The sequence below is a fragment of the Zeus faber genome, assembly GCF_960531495.2.
Source record: "Zeus faber genome assembly, chromosome: 15".
NCBI lineage: Eukaryota > Metazoa > Chordata > Actinopteri > Zeiformes > Zeidae > Zeus > Zeus faber.
The window spans coordinates 11,326,161-11,345,484 of NC_137194.1; the positions used below are offsets into that span (position 1 = coordinate 11,326,161).

At 44.7% G+C, this 19,324-nt stretch overlaps 3 protein-coding genes across 7 annotated transcripts in view; all 3 read left to right on the forward strand.

Annotated features, from left to right (window-relative positions):
• The window catches only part of naa10 (N-alpha-acetyltransferase 10, NatA catalytic subuni), a 2,983-nt gene extending 424 nt beyond the window's left edge, over positions 1-2,559 (forward strand). The window contains exons 2-9 of one of the 3 annotated variants that reach the window (XM_080014575.1): positions 1-95; positions 486-544; positions 630-675; positions 787-902; positions 1,093-1,137; positions 1,241-1,325; positions 1,537-1,563; positions 2,018-2,559. The exon at positions 1-95 is cut by the window's left edge and continues 4 nt beyond it. In XM_080014575.1, the coding sequence (XP_079870701.1) occupies positions 1-95; positions 486-544; positions 630-675; positions 787-902; positions 1,093-1,137; positions 1,241-1,325; positions 1,537-1,563; positions 2,018-2,200 (656 nt within the window). In that variant the 3' untranslated portion in view covers positions 2,201-2,559. Of the gene's footprint in view, positions 96-485; positions 545-629; positions 676-786; positions 903-1,092; positions 1,138-1,240; positions 1,326-1,536; positions 1,564-2,007 lie in introns of all 3 variants that reach the window. The other 2 variants (XM_080014574.1, XM_080014576.1) reach the window with 2 other exon arrangements.
• Positions 2,560-3,645: 1,086 nt separating this feature from the next.
• Positions 3,646-11,860, forward strand: LOC307241651 (SLIT-ROBO Rho GTPase-activating protein 3-like). Of its 3 annotated transcripts, XM_080015842.1 has the most exons (22): positions 5,188-5,211; positions 5,411-5,500; positions 5,741-5,912; positions 6,071-6,233; positions 6,413-6,475; positions 6,674-6,802; positions 6,905-7,033; positions 7,230-7,451; positions 7,599-7,700; positions 7,802-7,985; positions 8,151-8,231; positions 8,572-8,599; positions 8,742-8,841; positions 8,962-9,022; positions 9,128-9,205; positions 9,398-9,526; positions 9,667-9,772; positions 9,994-10,221; positions 10,303-10,349; positions 10,465-10,696; positions 10,790-10,835; positions 11,027-11,860. In XM_080015842.1, exons 1-22 carry the CDS (start codon positions 5,202-5,204, stop codon positions 11,177-11,179), a joined length of 2,553 nt encoding a protein of 850 aa, XP_079871968.1. In that variant the 5' UTR covers positions 5,188-5,201; the 3' UTR covers positions 11,180-11,860. The 3 variants fall into 3 exon arrangements, with proteins under 3 accessions (XP_079871967.1, XP_079871968.1, XP_079871966.1); XM_080015841.1 differs by lacking the exon at positions 5,188-5,211 and adding an exon at positions 3,646-3,678 and having other exon boundaries at positions 6,413-6,802; XM_080015840.1 differs by having other exon boundaries at positions 6,413-6,802.
• Positions 11,861-12,357: 497 nt separating this feature from the next.
• ssr4 (signal sequence receptor, delta) lies at positions 12,358-14,385 on the forward strand. Its single transcript, XM_080015807.1, has 6 exons — positions 12,358-12,514; positions 12,722-12,840; positions 12,929-13,003; positions 13,237-13,326; positions 13,430-13,495; positions 14,040-14,385. Exons 1-6 carry the CDS (start codon positions 12,463-12,465, stop codon positions 14,142-14,144), a joined length of 507 nt encoding a protein of 168 aa, XP_079871933.1. The 5' UTR covers positions 12,358-12,462; the 3' UTR covers positions 14,145-14,385.
• Positions 14,386-19,324: the final 4,939 nt, after the last annotated feature.

Below are 19,324 nucleotides of genomic sequence, written 5' to 3' on the forward strand. Positions count from 1 at the left end.
AAGATCTCATGAACATGCAGCACTGTAATCTGCTGTGTCTTCCAGAAAACTACCAGATGAAATATTACTTCTACCATGGACTATCTTGGCCTCAGGTGAATCGGTGTTCCTCGCTACAAGCCACATATTATGTTTATTTTTTTATTTATACATGCACAATTTCCTCTTTGAAATTTCAAATTGTCAATACAGAAGTTCAAAGTTTGACTGATTTATGTATTTATAGTTATTGTATATTATATTATACCGTATAATTGTATTGTATTGCATTTTGTTTTTCAATTTTTATTTGTATTATTACATTATAGTATTTGTCTCCACTGTGATTGGTTGTTTGTTCTGACCTGTGCTTCTGCTACACCTCAATTTCCCTCCCAGCATGAATAAAGTTTATATATACATTTTCTTATTCAATCACCACAAGATGCATCTTTTCCATCTGTCAAATTCCAAAGTTTCACTCTTGGTTGACGTTATCATTGCAGCTCTCCTATATCGCAGAAGATGAGAATGGAAAAATAGTGGGATATGTGTTGGCTAAGATGTGAGTATTTATTGCAATGTCTGGGAATTTACATTTTCTGGATGTTTTCTTGTTTTGACGGATGTTTTTTAAAAACTCCTAACAGGGAGGAGGATCCAGATGATGTACCTCATGGCCACATCACATCACTGGTGAGACTGCATTTCCCAAGACACAACTACCACCTGCTGTGTTGGTCATAGTTTGAGTTAGTCACACAGGACTTCTCCTTAGTAATGACTGTTCCCGTTCTTCTTCTTCAGGCTGTGAAGCGCTCCCATCGGCGCCTGGGCCTGGCTCAGAAGCTGATGGACCAGGCCAGCAGGGCTATGATAGAAAACTTCAACGCAAAATATGTGTCTCTCCATGTACGCAAAAGGTATTTGCAGGTTTTACTTGTCATGGTATGAGTTCCTGTCATGGGGGGGGGGGTTTTGTTTGTTTGTTTTTTTTCTCTACATACCCCCATGACTTAGTTTTTTCACACCCCTTTGCTTTCAAAAACCTTATATGTCAATGTTGTTGTCACAAATAACTAATTAATCCTTCTTCTGTCCTTCCAACCATAGCAACCGAGCTGCCTTGCACCTGTATTCAAATACACTGAAATTCCAGTAAGTGCGAGGCATTTCTCATAGCTGTATCAAATGTAGGACCTTTTATTATGTATCAATATTAAGGAACTGATTATTGACAATCTCCCCCTTTCTTCAACAGAATAAGTGAAGTAGAGCCTAAATACTATGCAGATGGAGAGGATGCCTATGCCATGAAGCGAGACTTGGCTCACATGGTTGACGAGGTGACTTTTAATGGTTTTATTCTCCGTATCATCCGAGTGAGGTTCATCCTGTTGATGAACACAGCGTCTTGTATATTCAGGTTGTGCCTGAGACTGACCGCAGTCCCAGCTGGCGTTAATGTGTTTTTCCTGTTAACCCATTTAAGGTGTTTGATTAGTTTTGCATTTATGCCAAATAACTTTATGCAATAAACATTTTCCTCGCAGTCAGAAATCAAGAAATTTCCATGAGCAACAGGTACTTTTCATTACATCTAGTTTAACCATTGTTGTTGATGTGTATGGAGTTGCATCGTGTTGTTTATTTTTATTTTTTTTTATGAATGAAGCCCACTAAACAAAATGGTAAATGCAGTCGTCTAATATGATTAGTCGCATATGCTCACACACTACACTAACAGTGTGGTTACCTGCATCCCCAACCACCTCTGAATGTTATTTTGGTCATCAGATTCTCAATGAGTCCAATGGGGTGTGTTAGTTACTGGCTGTATTTGCACCTTGTCTGGTTGTGTTCGGATCATCTGAGATGCATTTTAATGCCCGGTCATAACAGATCATCGGCACGGTTTCTCGCCAAGCTTTCTAATGTCGTCTCGGGGGGTAATTAAATTCTGTGTAGCTGTGCTAAGCTCTAATACTCAGTTGCTAATTAGATGTGTGTGTGTGTTTGCTGTCTACGGGTCCCACAGTTGAGAAAGCCTGGAATGCGTGTTGTGGGTCAGGAGGCGCCGTCTGCTCAGAGCCTCGCGGGAGCCGGTGACCAGGAGCTGGAAGGAGAGAGAGACAGCGGAGGAGAGAGCAAGGAGCTGAGCGAAGTCAGCGAGGCCACGGAAAGCACAGACGTCAAAGATTCCTCTTCCGATTCACAATGACTCCGGCATCCTAGAAATTTTTTTAATTCTACCAATTTTTCCCCTTTTCATCTTCCATCTGACAGCATTTTTTGCGCAAGTTAAAGCGCCTGGTCATCTCAGCTGTCTACGTGTTATCCACATTTTATTTTTAGGTCACTTTTCACTGTTGTGGCCAATGGCAGTTTTCAAATTAAAACTGTTACAATTCAAAATTGATTTCACAGATTTTATTTGGACTTGTTGTCACCACTTTCATGTGGTGACAACCACATGAAAGTGAGGGAGCTCCTCTTCCACTGTCTCAATCAGATTTGCTTCAAGTATTTAAAAAAAAATACTCCAAATAAATATTTCAAATAAAAACATTTGCTATCTCATCCATGTCCATGTGTATGCATCTGCACGAAGCGGAACAGTTGTTCAATTGTTCGGGTCTTGTTTTCAGGAGTGCCCCAGCGCTGCGCCTGCTCCGTGACCAACCCCGTGCATCGCTTTTGATTTTGCTCTCGCTCTCAAACCCAAGCGCTCGACTGAGATCTTTGGAAGGGGGATCAAATGGCGTTTGAGACGTATGCAGCCAACTCGGAAAACAGACCCGGGATTAGGAGTCTTGGAAATCGCCTCGAATTGTACGCTCAGTGGCGGCAGGGGGCGCTGCTCCGCCGGGCTCGGTGCAGTCGCAGCCGCTCGCCCGGTCTTGTTGCCCCGAGCTCGCCGCCGTGTCGCGAACCGGTCGCTTTCCACCCGTTTCGGTCCGTCTGAAAGATGACCTCGGGCTTTTTGATCTGAAGCCGAGCCGAGCGATCACACGTGTAAGAGTTTGGAAAGGGAGGTTTCCTCCCCCTCCCCCCCCTGCGTTACGTTGAGGTTTTGATGCTGATCAAACACTCCCCTCCGCAGTTAGAGGAAGGAAGGAGAGAGGGTGGAAAGAAAAAAAAAAAAAAATCCTCCCCCAAAACCGGTTCCGTTTCACTATAACCATCAAATTGAAGTTTCTGAACTGGAAGTGTTAAACAAGGTAATATAAGATGTAATGGAAGTAATGATTTTATTTATTTATATATATATATATATATATATATATATATATATATATAATCAATGTACACAATGTCACTGACACTCCCACCACAGCCTCGATCAGGGTTTGGATGATGTCAAACCAGCAGGTGCTGATACTCAACATGTGGCTTAATGAGTCAACGTGAAAGGGAATGGAGGGCTTTGACTCAGGGGCTTCCAGAGAGAGAGCGAGAGAGAGAGAGAGACTGACTTTTAAGATTCCCTTAGCGAGAGAGAGAGAGAGAGAGAGAGTGCTTGCTTGCGTGCATGGTGTGTGTGTGTGTGTGTGTGTGTGTGTGCAGGGAGGAAGATGGTGAGTTCCACCCACATGTGTCTGTGTCGAATGTGAGGGGGAGGTGAAAGAGTTTGCCATCAACTGGCATTTGTTTCCTCAGTCTGCAGAGGAGAGGCTGCTTAGGACAGCTCATGCTCAGGTAGGAATCCTAATGACTTAAGTTGGATGTTTTTGTTTTAGGTGTTCCCTCGTGTGTTTCATGATCACTCTGTGTATTGTACTTGGTTGTGGTCTTTTAGAGTCCAATAAAGAGTTTTTTTCTGGTTGCGTAACTCACAAAACCCTTTCTTCAGGGTTGTGTGTGATCAGTTCTCCTTGTAATCCTCCCATATTCCTGTTGGTGCCTGCAAAGGCTTCAGACTGGAATGCGTATTCCTTATTAAGGCAGGGCTGAGTCTGATTTACAGTTAAGACTAGCATTAATGAAACATTGTGGGTGATTGTGATGGCAGCCTCCCATGCTGGAGGGGGTGATTCACTGGTGAGCACATAGAAAAAGAATGGAAAGGCGGATGGAAAAGGGCGGCTGGGAAGAAAAGGTGATGCAGTGGCCCCCGAGTATGGTGTGCTAATGTTCTTCTATATTCACATCTGCAATCGGAGCCATGTGCTTATGTTCTTTAGTTGTATTTTTGGTGTGTGATCGTAATTGAAGTTCATTTGGATTATCCAAATGTAGGTTAAGGTCGGTCAAAGTGATAAGAATGGCGATGACATTTGGTTTTTAAAGAAAGGGGAAGTCAGGGCGGAGAAGGACCATGAGACACAGAGAGAGAGAGAGTGTGTGTGTGTGTGTGTGTGTGTGTGTGTGTGTGTGTGTGTGTGTGTGTGTGTGTGTGTGTGTGTGTGTGTGTGTGTGTGTGTGTGTGTGTGTGTGTCCGTCCAGCCTTCCTCCCTTTTCTGAATCATAATGAAGTTCTCCCTGAGCACTGGAGCATCAAACTAGGAGACACATCTCAATAGTAGCGTCTCCAAACTTGTTCAGAGGCCTGTGAACTGGTCATGTGTTTGTGTCCCGGCCCTCAGGCCTCTAACTGAAACTCGGGGAGTGGAGCCAGCACAAAAGCTTCTGTTTTCTCTTTCATTTCCACCCGACAACGTCGATGTGTCCCGCCTTGACCGGGACAAGGGCCAAGAACGAAGGATCGGGTTGGATCGTTTTAATTGCGCTCTCCGCTCAGTCGGCTGAAGAATGGGGCTTGCTGGGGATTAACAGGGACCGTTTCGCTCGGATGACGTGGTACCACGTAAAAAAGTAACAAAATAAAGCTTGTTTTTAATAATCACCTCGCAAGATTTAGGGCCAGGGGGGAAAAAAGGGTTGAATGGGGGGTTTGAGGTTTCACACTTCCTCCAAGGCAGAGTGTGATCTGAACTCTGTGCACTTGCCCCAAACTTTGCAATATCGGAGTACACTCGCGCACATTGTCCGGAATGGCGCATCCGCTGGCTCATCCGTAAAACCCCACGTGTATTCCTCAACACAAACGCGGCAACAACATTGTGCGCCTTGTGGTGTGTTTTTAAGGCTCTATTTTTAGGACAGCCGAAATGTTGCGGGTGCTATTTTTGCACCTAACGCACTTTTGCAGTGCAGCAGGCAGCACATGCCAGCCGGCGCTCTAGTTGTCTTCAGAAGTGGAGGAAGAGCAGCTTGGAGAGATGTGTTACAGTAAGATGAGCATGCTCTTTTTCACTCTTTCTGTGGCGGGAGGAAAGCGCTGTCGCCCACAGCGGGTCCGGCGCACCGGCTGGAAAAGTGTGTTTAGTGTGATGGAGTGTTTGTGTTTAACTGTTCCATGGAGAAAAGATTTTAAAAAAAAACAAAAACAAAACAAAAAAAAATATTTTCCTTTACTTTGTTTCAACAGAATTCCATCCAGTTGGAGCAACAATGACTTCCCATGTGAAGCTTCGGAAGGAGAAGGTCGGCACAGTGGACTATGAAATACAAATTAAAGGTAAAGTAAAACACTCATCCTGTTGTTGACTCATTTTTCATTCTTTTTTTTCTCCCCCTCCTCCCCCCCCCCCCCCCCCGCCTGTTACCCTGCTCTCGCACCAGTTGTGTCACCTTCCGCCAACAAGCTACGTTTCAGACGCTCATGCCTTCCAAAATGAGAAAATAGGCTCCTCTCTTCTGATTCTCACCTCTTTGCGTGACTCTGTCGCTCTTTTTCTCTGTGGGATGCTCTTTTCAGAGGTGCGCTGTCAGCTGGTGGACCAGCTGAAGGTGCTGGATCTGCAGCTCGAGCAGAAGAGCCAGCAGCTGCAGGACCTGAGCGACTATCTGCGGCGGCGGGGGGAGATCGAGGGCGAGTACGCCCGCTCGCTGGACAAATTAGCCGAAAAGTTCACCTCCAAGATCAAGCGGTGGGGTTTCAAACCTCGATATTTCACCGACACATTTTGTGTCATTAATATTTCGGTGATGCCTCATATCCACTAGTGTCTGTTTGGGTGCTCTTTTCATTGAAAGCCCTTCGTTCTTTCCCCATGAACTCGACCTCCATCCTCCCTCGTTCCCCCAGGAAGGAGCCCAGCGGTCAGTCGGTGGCTCAGGTCTGGCTGGCTCTGCTGTCCCAGACCCGCCAGGAGAGTCGAGACCACAATGGACTGAGCGAGAGCTGCAGCGGCCTGTTCATCCAGCCGCTCACACCCTGCCTGGAGTACACTCAGCGCATCGCCAGAAAGGTACACACACACACACACACGCGCGGGCGCAAGCAATGTGTGTGGGCTGACGTGGCCGGGTTGGTTGGTGTCGACGAATGCCGTTAGGGTATGACTTGCGGTTTTTCGGGTGATCACCCTTCTTAAGTTTTTCCTATCTCACCCGCCGCGTTGTTATGTCTCCAACGTGTCTTTTGCAGAGTAAAGAAGTCTGCACCCTGTTACAAGACGGGCTGTTGAAGGTCACTACAGAGCTCCAAACTGTAAGTTTGAACTCCACCGTCCCAAACATGTTTCTGTCTTTACAAGTGCAAACTGTGTGTGTGTGTGTGTGTGTGTGTGTGTGTGTGTGTGTGTGTGTGTGTGTGTGTGTGTGTGTGTGTGTGTGTGTGTGTGTGTGTGTGTGTGTGTGTGTGTGTGTGTGTGTGTGTGTGTGTGTGTGTGTGTCTCTCTCTCTCCAGGCATGGAGGACCTACTATCAGTACTACTCAGACTTTGTGTGTGCAGAGGGGAAGCTGAAGGATGCAGCAAAGCAGGAGGAGAAACAGAAGCAGAGCGCCAACAAGAAAGTGGAGAGGTTAATAGAAAAAGTAAACCACCTTTTCTGATCGTAAATACTACGATACTACTAAGTTTTACACTTGGTCCTGACGGCGAATGGGGCGCGTAACTTACACTCTCTTACCATCCAGAGACAGGGCAAGGTCCAAGAAACCCATTTGAAGTGCAGTAAGGCCCGTAATGACTACCTTCTAAACCTGGCTGCTGCCAACTCATCCATGAGCAAGTACTATCTCCAGGACATATCTACTCTCATCGACGTGAGTACCACCGACGTCTGCAGGCTCAACAGCCGTGTTGGATGAAAAGAGAACACTAGAGTAACAAAATAAGTAAAAGTGTGGAAGGCAAACTCTATTGGGCGTTGCGCTTGCCCTATTCAACAATAAAAACATCTTTCGCCGTGGAGCGGCACAAATTTGCGGTGGCTTTTCCTTGACTCTCTGTCTCGCCCAGTGTGCCGACGCCGGTTACCACCTCACCTTGGGGCGGATTATGGGGGCCTACCTGTCCAGTCGCTGGAATTCCCAGAAGAACCTGGGAGCGGGCCTCCAGCAGCTCCAAGGCGCCGTGGCCGGACTGGATCAGAGCCAAGACCGGGACAACCTTCTGCAGACCCATAACAACACCTTCTGCCTCCCCCTCCGCTTCCAATACCAGCCCCACGAGGGAGACCAGGTGTGTGTGTGTGTGTGTGTGTGTGTGTGTGTGTGTGTGTGTGTGTGTGTGTGTGTGTGTGTGTGTGTGTGTGTGTGTGTGTGTGTGTGTGTGTGTGTGTGTGTGTGTGTGAGCAGCATTCAGTAAAGTCTTCCTTCCTTCCCTCAGGTGGCTCAAGTCAGTGCGGCGCATGAGATGAGGTCTGACCTCGACACCCGGTTCAAACAGCTACAGACCCGGCTGACGGCCGTCACCCAGGAAACGGAGGAGGTACTCAGCAGAAATCCATCTTGTCTGTCTAGCTACCCTAACCCTCTTACTCACCTCGCGCGAGAGTGAGACGAGTCCTCGGCTGTCCCTCTGGTCCCCAGGCCGGGGCGAACCTGCTGGCAGCCCACTCCTGCCTGCTGGAGGGCATCAGCGACGACGACCTGGAGCCCGGCAGCGGAAGCGGAGCCTCTCAGGAAGGAAGCACAGAGAATCTGACCGTCAAACCCAGCGTCGCCCGACGGAGGGCCAACCTTCAGGAGACAGAAAACCTCTACTTTACTGCAAGTCCTACTTTACTTTACTATAACTTATACGTTTTCTCTTATGAGTATACAATATGCATTAATGCTATCAGGTTCTTGTAAAAAAAAAAGATGACAGGAACCACAGTGGAATTATTGCAAACCTATGACTGGATACAACATGTATTGTATTTTGTATTACAGAGAGTAAAGGAGTATTTGATTGGTAGCTCACTAGTATCCAAACTTCAGGCCAAGCACGATCTGCTTAAAGGGGCGGTGGAAAGAGGTACAATTATTTTCAGAATGACACATTTCACTGCACATTTTCAAGGCATGACTGAACAACTGTGATGTGTTGTAAAGACCTTTTTAAAGTCTAATATTAAAAAAATTTACATTGACAAAAAGTTAAAAATTCTCTATTGAGAAAGAATGCTGACATTGCGCTCTAGTTAAGCACCAGTCATGTTTCAGTAAACGATAGGTTGTTTGAAGACTGTTGGCCGAATGCGGTTTTCTGACTCAGTTCTGTTCCTCCTTTTCACCCTCTGCACCCACAACAACTTATAATCCAGTTATTTCCCTTTTGTAGAAGTTTTTTTAAATTGTTCTGCATTTCTCCCCAGCTGAAGCAACAAATGGTCACCAAAGCAGGTCAGAGCCAAATAAGTCTTCAGAACCCATAATTAATAAAGCTGCTAGAAAACATGCTGTTTTGTGCTGGAGGAACCTTCCTTTATTTTTCCAAATGAACTTAATTCACCACTTCTTAAGTAAATAGTATTTCACTCTACAGACACAACATCAAGTCTTTGCGTGTGAGGAGGAATCCGTCGAGTGCCAAGTTGCTTGAGAATCACAAAGTCTTCAATGGAGACATGCTCACATTCATACTGGTAGCCACAGAGTTACACATTGATCTTCTTGGATCCTCTTTTTTTATTTCTACACTTCTCTCCATCTCCACTTTGTGTTGTTATTTTCAGTTTTGAACTTCTATTCAAATCTTTTTGCAGGCATCAGGACAACAAATACCAGTAGTTGTAGAGAGCTGCATTCGCTTCATCAACCTCAATGGTGAGTCTACTGCGGTGTTCAATATATCACAAAGGTTTTTATGCATGATTTTTATTAGGTTTTTATTATGATTTTAATGCATAAGGGTCTTTCCAAACCCATCAGGTCTCCACCATGAAGGGATCTTTCGAGTGCCGGGATCACAAGTGGAAATAAACAGCCTGAGGGACGCCTTTGAGCGAGGTGTGTGTGTGTGTGTGTGTGTGTGTGTGTGTGTGTGTGTGTGTGTGTGTGTGTGTGTGTGTGTGTGTGTGTGTGTGTGTGTGTGTGTGTGTGTGTGCTAGAATATCCTATATTGTGTGTAACTCCACAATATATTCCTTGTTCTGGGGAGCCTCCGTAATGTTGAGTTGCATGTTATGGGCTGTCCTGCAGGAGAAGACCCTCTGGCTGAGAGGACGTGTGATCTGGACTCTGTGGCTGGAGTGCTGAAGCTGTACTTCAGGGGTCTGGAGAAGCCTCTCTTCCCCATTGAAAGCACTGGTCAGCTCCTAGAGTCCATCCGTAAGTCGTGTGTGCAGGCAGACAGCTGTTTTGTGATCGAAGGAGTCGTGTGAGAGAGAGAGAGAGAGCTTTTGCAGCTGTGGCTTTTTACTAGTCGCTGATACGTCTTAATTAATCTTTATTCACTCTCTGTTGTACAGAAATTGAGAATGAAGCTGAGAGAGCAGCGAACCTCAAAACAGTCATCTCCTCCTACCCGGCACCCGTTATAGTTGTCATGAGATACCTCTTTGCATTCCTTCATCAGTGAGTATCTTAACAAATGGCACCATGCTTATGAAAGCAGTAACCATACAGTTGGGAATATATTTTATAAATAGTTGTCAGTGCTGGTACAAAAGAACTATGCTGCATCTTGGATGTCCATTTTCGTATCTCCTTCTGTCTTGGTTACTCCCCTGTTGTTAGTTGTTTACTGCCCTATTTTTCTTGTGATTTTCTCAATGTGTTTTTATATCCATCTCCAGCGTGTCCCAGTACAGTGACGAGAACATGATGCAGCCTTATAACCTGGCGGTGTGTTTTGGTCCCAGCCTGGTACGAGGGGCTCACGATGATGATGCCGTAGCTCTGCAGGCTCAGATCAATGGCCTGGTCAAGAGTATTATCCTCCTGCACGAAAGCGTCTTCCCCCGCCAGGAGGAGGTGCAGGGACCTGTGTACGAGAAATGCATGACACTGGAACAGGATGACTGGTAAGAAAATGAAAAAATGCTGCTCCATATTTAGGCAAACACTCCTTACCTTGTTAATCATATATGTGACCTTGTTTGTAGTGAGACAATGATGGAAGAGGCGGACGGGGAGGCAGAGTGTTCCCATGGTACAAACAACTATTTATCCCTCTTAGGTTCTTTAATTGTAGGGCAGTAACAATATTTGTATTGCCAACTAGGTGTAAAAAATATATATATTTAGTAATTTTTAATGTGTTACAGAAGTGGACACGGGAACCCTGGGTGAACTCAGCAGCAGCTCATCTACAGCAGCACAGACTCATAGAAAGGGAGAGCGTCCTCGTTCAAACAGCAAGGGTTCCTCCGACAGGAGCAGTTCCAGACCTGGGCCAACAGGGGGCAGTGTTATCACAGGTGCAAAGTTCATGCTCAAGCTTCCAATGGGGCCACAGGGAAAGTCACTGCCCAATTCCCCAGGCTTTTTACGCAGAGAGTAAGTGTTCACTCTAATATATAATATATAAATGCATGTTGCAGAGAGCCTGGCATTTTAATAAGGCCTTTTCATTGTTTCCACCCCCCCCAGGTGCCAGGAAATCTCCTCTGAAGACATTACTGTTCATGTTAACAAGGTCTGGCCTTGTTCTCATTCAGTTCTAAATCACATTTTCTCAATGACTGGCAACATTGTATTGTCGCAGTGTATTGTATTATCAACCCCAGTGAGTTGACATAATTAGAGTGCCTGCTAGGCAGGACACAGAAGAAGAGGGGCATTGTTTCTTTAGTCTGCTTCATCGTAACCATTTGTTTCATCTCGCAGGAGGTCTGTCGCCAGATGGACTCGGTCTTTAAAGAGCTTCTCTCTCGGCAAACGCTGCACGATCCCGCCTCCGCCGCCTCCGCTCCCTCTGCCCAAAACCCTCTGAGGAAAGAAAGACGAGAGGGACCGAGGGGTAAAAGTGCGTTGCTATGAAGCGGGGCAGATCCACTGGACCGATAGAAGATTACAATAAATGGATAACATGAAAAAAAGAGAGACATGACACACACATCGGAATGGGAATTAGTAGGGAGGAGGTGTTTGGTGTTGCATAGTTATCAAATATTCTCAAGATCCCTGACCCACAATGAGCGACAACAACATGTGTGCCAATGATCGCTCTGTCATTTGTTCATGTTTTGCACAGCATCCCCTTGAGGTTACTGCAGGGAGGCTAAAATGCAAAGAGATTTTTGAAAGATATATTTTTATTATTTTATATTTATGATGATGAATGTGGATAAACGGTCACATTGTGTTTATGTAAACCCCAACTGGAAGTGGCCTTCATAATAATTTGCACACTGGACCTTGAAGGGCTGTCCGTATGTACACTCCAAATAACACACACACACACACACACACACACACACACACACACTAATTGCAGATATACTCACAGGCGTGCATACACAGACTGCAGATATACCCACAGGTACACACGTGCATACACACACACACTGATTCCAGATATACCCACAATCACAGATGTACACACACAAACAAAATATGCATACTTCATAGTATGTTCTCAGAAAGATGTGGTCTCAGAGTTACTGAAAAACGACTGTGAATTCATTATTTGTTTGTACTGCTTTTTTTTTTGTGCTCGTATTTTTTTTTCCACAATTTTAAATCTGTGTTAAATAAAATCTTGATTGTTTTAAGTTTGGGGGGTTTTTTTTGTCTTTTTTTTTTTTTTTTTAAACAAGGACTTTACCTTGAAGTGGTGGAAAAAAAAAGTCACTGTTTAACGTGGAAAAATAATGCCAATTTGTACAAGTCAAAAATTTGTTTATGTACAATATCTATATGAATAACTATACACAATGTGCAACTGGGAAAATGTATGATAATATTTTATTATAAATATATGTACAGAGCCTATATATAATGAGTATAATATGTGCAATGAGGCACATAATATTTATATATTATACGATTTATATTTGATATGATTTATAATGTACATTTATATACGTAACATCTGTAAATATGGTTTAAAACGGGTTCAAATGCTTTTCTTACGGAGCGACACCTTTCTGCAAAATCAGATGACGTGTCAGGAGAGGGCTTACCCAGAGTGCTTTGCGCGGCCCCGGTAGCAACACGTCATCACACCGCGCAGCGAAGGCTCCAAACGCTGAGGTGGACTTGACCCGGAGGAACCAGCCTTCCGCCGCCGAGACCCAGAGGAAAACACCGCTCAAGGCACCATGATGACCAGGATGGCCGCTTTCCTGGCGCTGCTGGCGTGCGCCTGCACGGGTGCGTGAAGGAAATGGTCGAAACGTGTCGTAGTTAATCGGAGCCGGTGGAGGATAGAGCTAGCTTGCTGCCGGGCTAACATTCTCGCGCCGGGGTGGGACGGCGGTCCCGTCCGTCCGTCCGTCCGTCCGTCCGTTACACGTTAACTGTCCGTAATCGCATCTGGAATCATATTAACGTTGAAACGTCATTTTCCCCCGGTCCCAGGTGAGAGCTGCACGGAGCCGGTGATCACCCCCTCGGCCTACACCACGTCTGACGCGGTCATCTCCTCCGAGTCCGTCTTCATAGTGGAGCTGAGCCTGGCCTGTGCTAATGGCGCGCAGGTAGCTGTCTGTATTGTATTGTCAAGTCAGATCCCGTCTTTGCTCGACGTGTCAACTAAATGGCTCCTGCTTTCTCCCTCTCCACCAGAGCGTGGCGCTGTACGCTGATGTCAATGGGAGGCAGTTCCCTGTGACGAGAGGCCAGGATGTCGGAAAATATCAGGTATGATACTGGCTCAGTAGTTAGTTTTGCTGTCAAGGGGCCATGCATGTTCTCCCCATGGTCACGTGGGTTTTCCTCCCACCCTAAAAAAAATGCGCGTGACAGTTACACACTCCTGCCGATACCCATCAGTCAGGAGCTGGACTTGATCACCGCTCCTAGTAAGGGTTGGTGAAATGCGGAGCACAAGTTTCCCCACTGGGATTAACAAAGTGGCTGTCCTTCTTCTTTAGGTGTCCTGGAGTCTTCCTCACAAACAAGCCAGTTCTGGGACTTACCAGGTCAAGTTCTTTGATGAGGAGTCTTACAGTGCCCTGCGCAAGGTTGGTGACGGATACTGTATGGTCACAATGTACAGCCCATTGAAGTACAGCTTTTAAGCTGCAAAGGTTTTTTTTTGTCGTTGACTGTCAACTTGTATTTCAGGCCCAGAGGAACAACGAGGATGTTGATGCGATCCAGCCTCTGTTCTCCGTCAATGTAGATCACAGAGTAAGTTTCTGTTCACACGTAAATTGCACAAAAGGGCACGTCACACCATACAGAACATAAAATATGTGGCTAGCACTAGGTTCCTTTAATTAAAAGTCATTTAAATCTTTTACAATCAAAATGTGCCATCAATTAAAAAAAAAAAAAAAAAAGATAGATATATATGGATCTTCAGATTTATAATATGTTATATAAAGCCAAAGATAAGAAATCTCTCAATAGTATTTTCCGCAAGTGTAGTGCATGTTTATATGTAAACGGCAGTCCACAGAATCTCCATACTATAGTTTTCACCTGATGCCATATCCCAAGTTCCCTTTTGTATAGTTTTATCTACATGTCCTTTTAAATTTCCTATTGGGGATTTAAAAAAGAGACTGTGTGTGTGTGTGTGTGTGTGTGTGTGTGTGTGTGTGTGTGTGTGTGTGTGTGTGTGTGTGTGTGTGTGTGTGTGTGTCCTTTAGTCAAGCGCCATCTTGTCTGATTATTATGAACTTGTTTCCTTTAAGCCTATATTGACTTTTTTCCTCTGTTTTGACCGCAGGGTGCCTGGAATGGCCCATGGGTGTCAACTGAGGTTCTGGCCGCTCTCATCGGTATCCTGGTCTACTACCTTGCTTTCAGTGCCAAGAGTACAATTCAGGCCTAAAAGGAACTTTCTCTCTCTCTTTTTTTTTTTTTTTTTTTTTTTTTTTTTAAAACCATTGGATCTTAAAAGACTGCATTCTTGTGGGGCCAATCAACCCGAGTACCATGGATGAGGTGCCAGAGCAGCAGTCTTTGCAATGTTTTTTTTTGTTGTTTTTATTATGCAGACTGTGTCTGTATGCTGGTAAACCTGTTGTACTTACTGTCAATTTACCAATAAATCTGGTATTTTGTTAACTTTTCATGAAATTCAGATCAATACATTTGTACTACATAGTATCTTGAAGCTGACCACTTTTCCAACTTGCACAGCCATTTCAAACTAACTATATGGGGACTTTCAATGTTCTTTCATGCGGTTGACCTTAAAAAGGGGGTGGGATTAATGCAGATATGCACTGGCTGGCCTGAACAGGTCACGCTGTGTATGTAGCTCTTCAGTTTAGGACGATAAATTAAATAAACGGTTTGTTTTTGTCCCTAAGCGTGATGTTTTGGTGATGGCTCAGCAACAGATTGGCTCACCTATAAATTCCTTTTTCCTCTGAGGCAAACCCCAGTGCTAACAATCTTTTGTTCCATAGTGACGCATTCCCCAAAAAGTGTTTTTGTTGCCAGTGGTTAATTGGACTTCGCCAAATGACTCATCCTTCCCACTGACCTGATTACATATCCAGCAACTGATGTTTTCCAAGGAAATTTAGCGTAGTAGAATTGTATCTATTCTAGGAGGAGTTTCAGTCAAAATAAGTTATTTTTATCACCATAGTCAAACTGAGAGCATTTAAGTCTCTCCAGAAGTACTCTATTTTTCCTCTTTAATATTTTTAGGTGACTACCATACTCAAATTGAGGTCTCAAAATTGAGGGGGAAAAAAAACGACTGGATTCTTGTCTTTCCAAGTCATTCTTTTTTTTCCTGAAACAACTATTGCAGCGTTTATGGGGAAAAGCATGACGTAACATTGCTGTTGCTGTAAACATGATCACATGTTTCACTTAAAGATTCTGCAAGGGAGGCCTTAATGGAAGGGACGTTTCTATTTTTAGGACAAACTGTCACACTGGCATGTCCAGATAGTCCAGGACGGCTACTGGTACCAGATTCCAAGATAGGAGTGTTCCAGCTGCTAGGGCTGTAGAGCTCTCTGTGTGCAGTCACCTTAAATGCAGTTCAGGCTTTCATTCAGTGCAGATCATACCTCATTCATCATCCTTTTTGTTAAAATCATTTTAATGATTTCTGCAGTACTCCATGTTGAACACTGAGTGGCAGCTGCGTGCTGCTTTTCGTGTCAAATGGGTCTCTTCCATTCCTCACACGAGACAGCACATCCAACATTTGTCTGGCTTTCATTTCTTACATTACACAGTTATTAGTATACTGATTCACACCACTGTGCGCATCAATTATCAGTGTAATGTTACATTATCCTTGACCACTACTTCTCCCTAGATGATGTGCTTCACTTATATTTCCCATCCAAATCCCGCTGTATGCCTTACGTGTCTATGTGATCTTGTTGAATGGATTTCAACTTAGCATTTCTATTTTTACAGTCGGACAGGCAGCACCGGTTTTGGCGCACAGTTTACGGCTGGACTATCTTTGGTGCACAAGGGAAGCTCATTGGGCCTCCCTCGAAACTAATGTAAACTTTGTGTGCCTCGTATGGGTAACTCGATATGAGCACATATACATCAGCCACTGTCCAAAGTGCATGTGAACTTTCCTGTGTGACTGCTTTTCTGAGGCTTTGTCTGTGTAAAGCCACAGAGTGTAAAAGTAGTATGTTTGGGTGTACACACACCTGAACATTTGTCTTGTTGCCTATAGGTACAAAAGAGAGTTCGCCACAATGCTCACCCTCAAAGAAAGGACACAGATTTCAGCCACCGCCTCATGGATTCACTTATTTTATTGTGGGAAGTGAGAAATGGAGTGGAGGGTGCGGTGTAATTGGGAATAACAAATTGTAAAGATAACCGCACCGATGGTAAAGGATGAAAAACAAGAACCCGTTGAGAACCTATTTTTTCTTTACAGGCAGACTTAATATCACTCTCTTTAGTCAATATCCAATAGAAATAAACAAGTTCTGGGGTTATAGGTGAAATATATAGCATTTTATTTAAAAAAAAGTCACTGTGGTTGGTCTGGGAAAAGAGTGTTCATGTGAGTGATGCATGCTTGTATGTATGGAAATGCGTCTGTCTGTCTGCCTGTGTGTGTGCTTGTGCGTGCGTATGTGTGATGTGACGTGAAGCAGAGCAAAGAAGCAGCGACAGAGGTGTCTGAAACGCTGACTGGGGGGCAGACACCAATGGGCTTAGCGGGACTCAGCGGTGTGGAAACTGGCGCCACGTGAATGATTCTCACATGGGGTCGTTCTGCTTCTACCGTAGCCACTGTTTGGGCTGCTCACTTTTAACACGTTGCGTTGCAAAGCAGAAAAATCTCAACAGGACTCGGGTGTAATGCCGTAGAGCAGACTGGATACGTATCAAGTGAATAAAATCACACGCCGGACCTTTATGTTTTTCTACCATTATCCCCCCTCTTCCTGCCTTCTTTTCAGGTCTCCTTTGAGGTGCTTTGTCTCCGGGGTCAATCACCTAACAGGAGCGAGCCATATAGGGGAAGGTCTGTATTCCCCTCTCTTTTGAAAACATTTTTCCCACATTATAGTCGAAATTCTCTGCACACCTCACACCAAGAGGCCAGCCTCTGTGACATAAGATTGCTCTAAAACATTCTTTCATTTATTTCAGTGTGCCTGGGTCTGGGCAATGCTTTGAAATATGCTGAACAAGAATTTTTCATTTTTCAAAAAATCTGTGTGGCCCATAAAAGAATGTCAAACATGCCCTCATAAAACAATATCCATCCTGATTGTGCAGACAGAATTATTTATCTTTTTCCCCATCAAACTAATTACAGATTATTTAAAAAAAGAATTGTATGTTTGTATGTCTGCATACCTATCTATCTATGTATGTATGTATTTATGTATCTATCTATCTATCTATCTATCTATCTATCTATCTATCTATCTATCTATCTATCTATCTATCTATCTATCTATCTATCTATCTATCTATCTATCTATCTATCTATTATCTAGTCCCTTTCACACATGCATGCATGTGTGAATGGGGGCAGGGAGCAGGGATCGATATTCCGGGAAATCTGTAATGCCAATTTCCCACCTCAAGACCTCGTAACATTTCGGGGAAAATGCAAGTACGGCTTTGTTGTGAAGGAAATCAGTAACATTGTCGTAGAGGGTTACATCCGTCTTTTCTTTTTATTTCGTCAGCATGCTGGGCATACAACACTGAGAATTTGTGCCATTGCATCTAGAACAGAGTTAATCTGCCAGTGGAGTTCAAGGTCTCAACCTGCAATACAACTCTTTATTAATTCTTTAATCGTCAAGAACTGGTGCAATAAATCTGTCCTGTGGACGACCTGTAGGACGACAAGAGCACAGTTTTTTGGTTATACTGAGCCACCACCAACCCCCCTCTTTGGAGGACTATTTTACCATGTTTGGGTCTATAAACAACTAATCATCATTTCTACTCCTAGAAGGGGAGAATCACCACGGGCGAGACCAATAAACATAGAACCAAGCAACATGTACATGGAAAAACAAACATGGAAACATCAGATGACAACATGGAAAATTGGAACAGAAATTGAGCACGTGGCCTCTTCCTTTGATCGCTATGGCAGTAAATGAGGGAGAAAAGAAGAAGGGTGTGATCAGGAGAGTGCTAAGGGGTGTGTTCAAAGCAGGTGCTGCTGATGTCTGTGTGTGTGTGCCTGTGATGAGTCCGTGTGTGTGTGTGATGCGTCCACCGGTGAGTGCACGGGACTTACCGTATATCGTAGCAGCGGTTAAAGGCCTGGCAGCCACCCCTGAGGCCCGCAGCCGTATAGACACTCCATGACATGTGGTGCTCAGAGAGCGCCACCATGACATGTGGTGCTCAGAGAGCTCTGAGCACCGTGCCCTGCAGCCACGGAAGACCCACCCAGCCCCCAGAGAAGCCGGGAGCCGAAGCGAAAGACAGAAGCCGGCCGCAAGGAATGCTGTGACCCAGTGTGATGTTAGTCCAGAAGGTTTGGATAGGTGGGCAGAGCCGGATGTCATGAAAGTAGTCATCGCTGGTATTCGGGGAACAATGACAGCGAGCGTCTTCATCAAGGAATCCCGTTTTTAACATTTTGTGTTGGGTGATATGAGCTCTGTGCAGAATCTTACATTGGATGAGTCGCACTTTGGAATTGCATGGGTCATAGAAACTGTCTCGTCGAAAATAAGCTTCCAGAAGTTGATATCGGTGGAAAGAGCGAAGTCTCTTTCCCATTCTATGCGTGGTCATCTCAGTGTCATCTGTTTTTAATAAGAGTTGGTATATTCTGGAAAAGGGATTTCTTAAATTGCCTCTATGAGTAAGATATTCAATCATTGCAGGTGGTTGTAGGATGTTGTTTGTTAATTCGAATTAAACTTTTAGAGAGCGCTGCAGTTGAAGGAATTGCAGGAAACTGTGACCACCGATATCATACCTTTGGATTAAGGTTGGGAATCGTCTTCAATTAATGTGTTCCAGATGAGTAATTCCTTGTCGTTTCCAAGACTTGAAGATTATTGGTTTGTTTTTGACCAGAGATAGAGTGCAACCACCGAGTTTGTTGAATTTCCACCAGACGAAAGACGCTCCCACGTGGGGGCGAGCAAACCAATCACGAGGCTCTGCTGATGACGTAACGCTCTTTATATGCTCCTTTCAATGCGTCGAATGTGTGTTTCTGATTCAAGTAGGTCCCAAGAAACACTGCTCGTCTTGTAAACTTGTTGAATACATTACAGGAACATTGGCGCCGGACAATGAACACGCCCGCCGTGTTCCTGAAAATAACAGAATAATAGAAGACAGAGTTTCCCAACCACCGGGCCTCGGACCGCGCGGGACCGTGGTGCATTTGCCACCGGGCTGTGAGTAGGCGGGCGGGAGTGCCCTGTTAAGCCCCTGCTTTCGTTTTTTTTTTTTGCAAAGCCCAATAATTATTTATGATCTGCCATTAACAATGGCAGATCATGGCAGATCGTCTTGCCCACCCTATCAAAAGTTCAGAAGCGAGCTCCGCTCCGCTGCACGATCAGAGCA

Bases quoted from the DNA above. Each gene is read 5' to 3' on its own strand.
- LOC307241651 (XM_080015840.1), top strand. The intron at 9,023-9,127 runs GTGAGTCTACTG...CAAACCCATCAG, and splicing joins TCGCTTCATCAACCTCAATG to GTCTCCACCATGAAGGGATC. The intron at 9,527-9,666 runs GTAAGTCGTGTG...TCTGTTGTACAG, and splicing joins TCAGCTCCTAGAGTCCATCC to AAATTGAGAATGAAGCTGAG.
- ssr4 (XM_080015807.1), top strand. From the start codon at position 12,463: ATGATGACCAGGATGGCCGCTTTCCTGGCGCTGCTGGCGTGCGCCTGC. The intron at 13,004-13,236 runs GTATGATACTGG...CTTCTTCTTTAG, and splicing joins AGGATGTCGGAAAATATCAG to GTGTCCTGGAGTCTTCCTCA. The intron at 13,327-13,429 runs GTTGGTGACGGA...CTTGTATTTCAG, and splicing joins CTTACAGTGCCCTGCGCAAG to GCCCAGAGGAACAACGAGGA.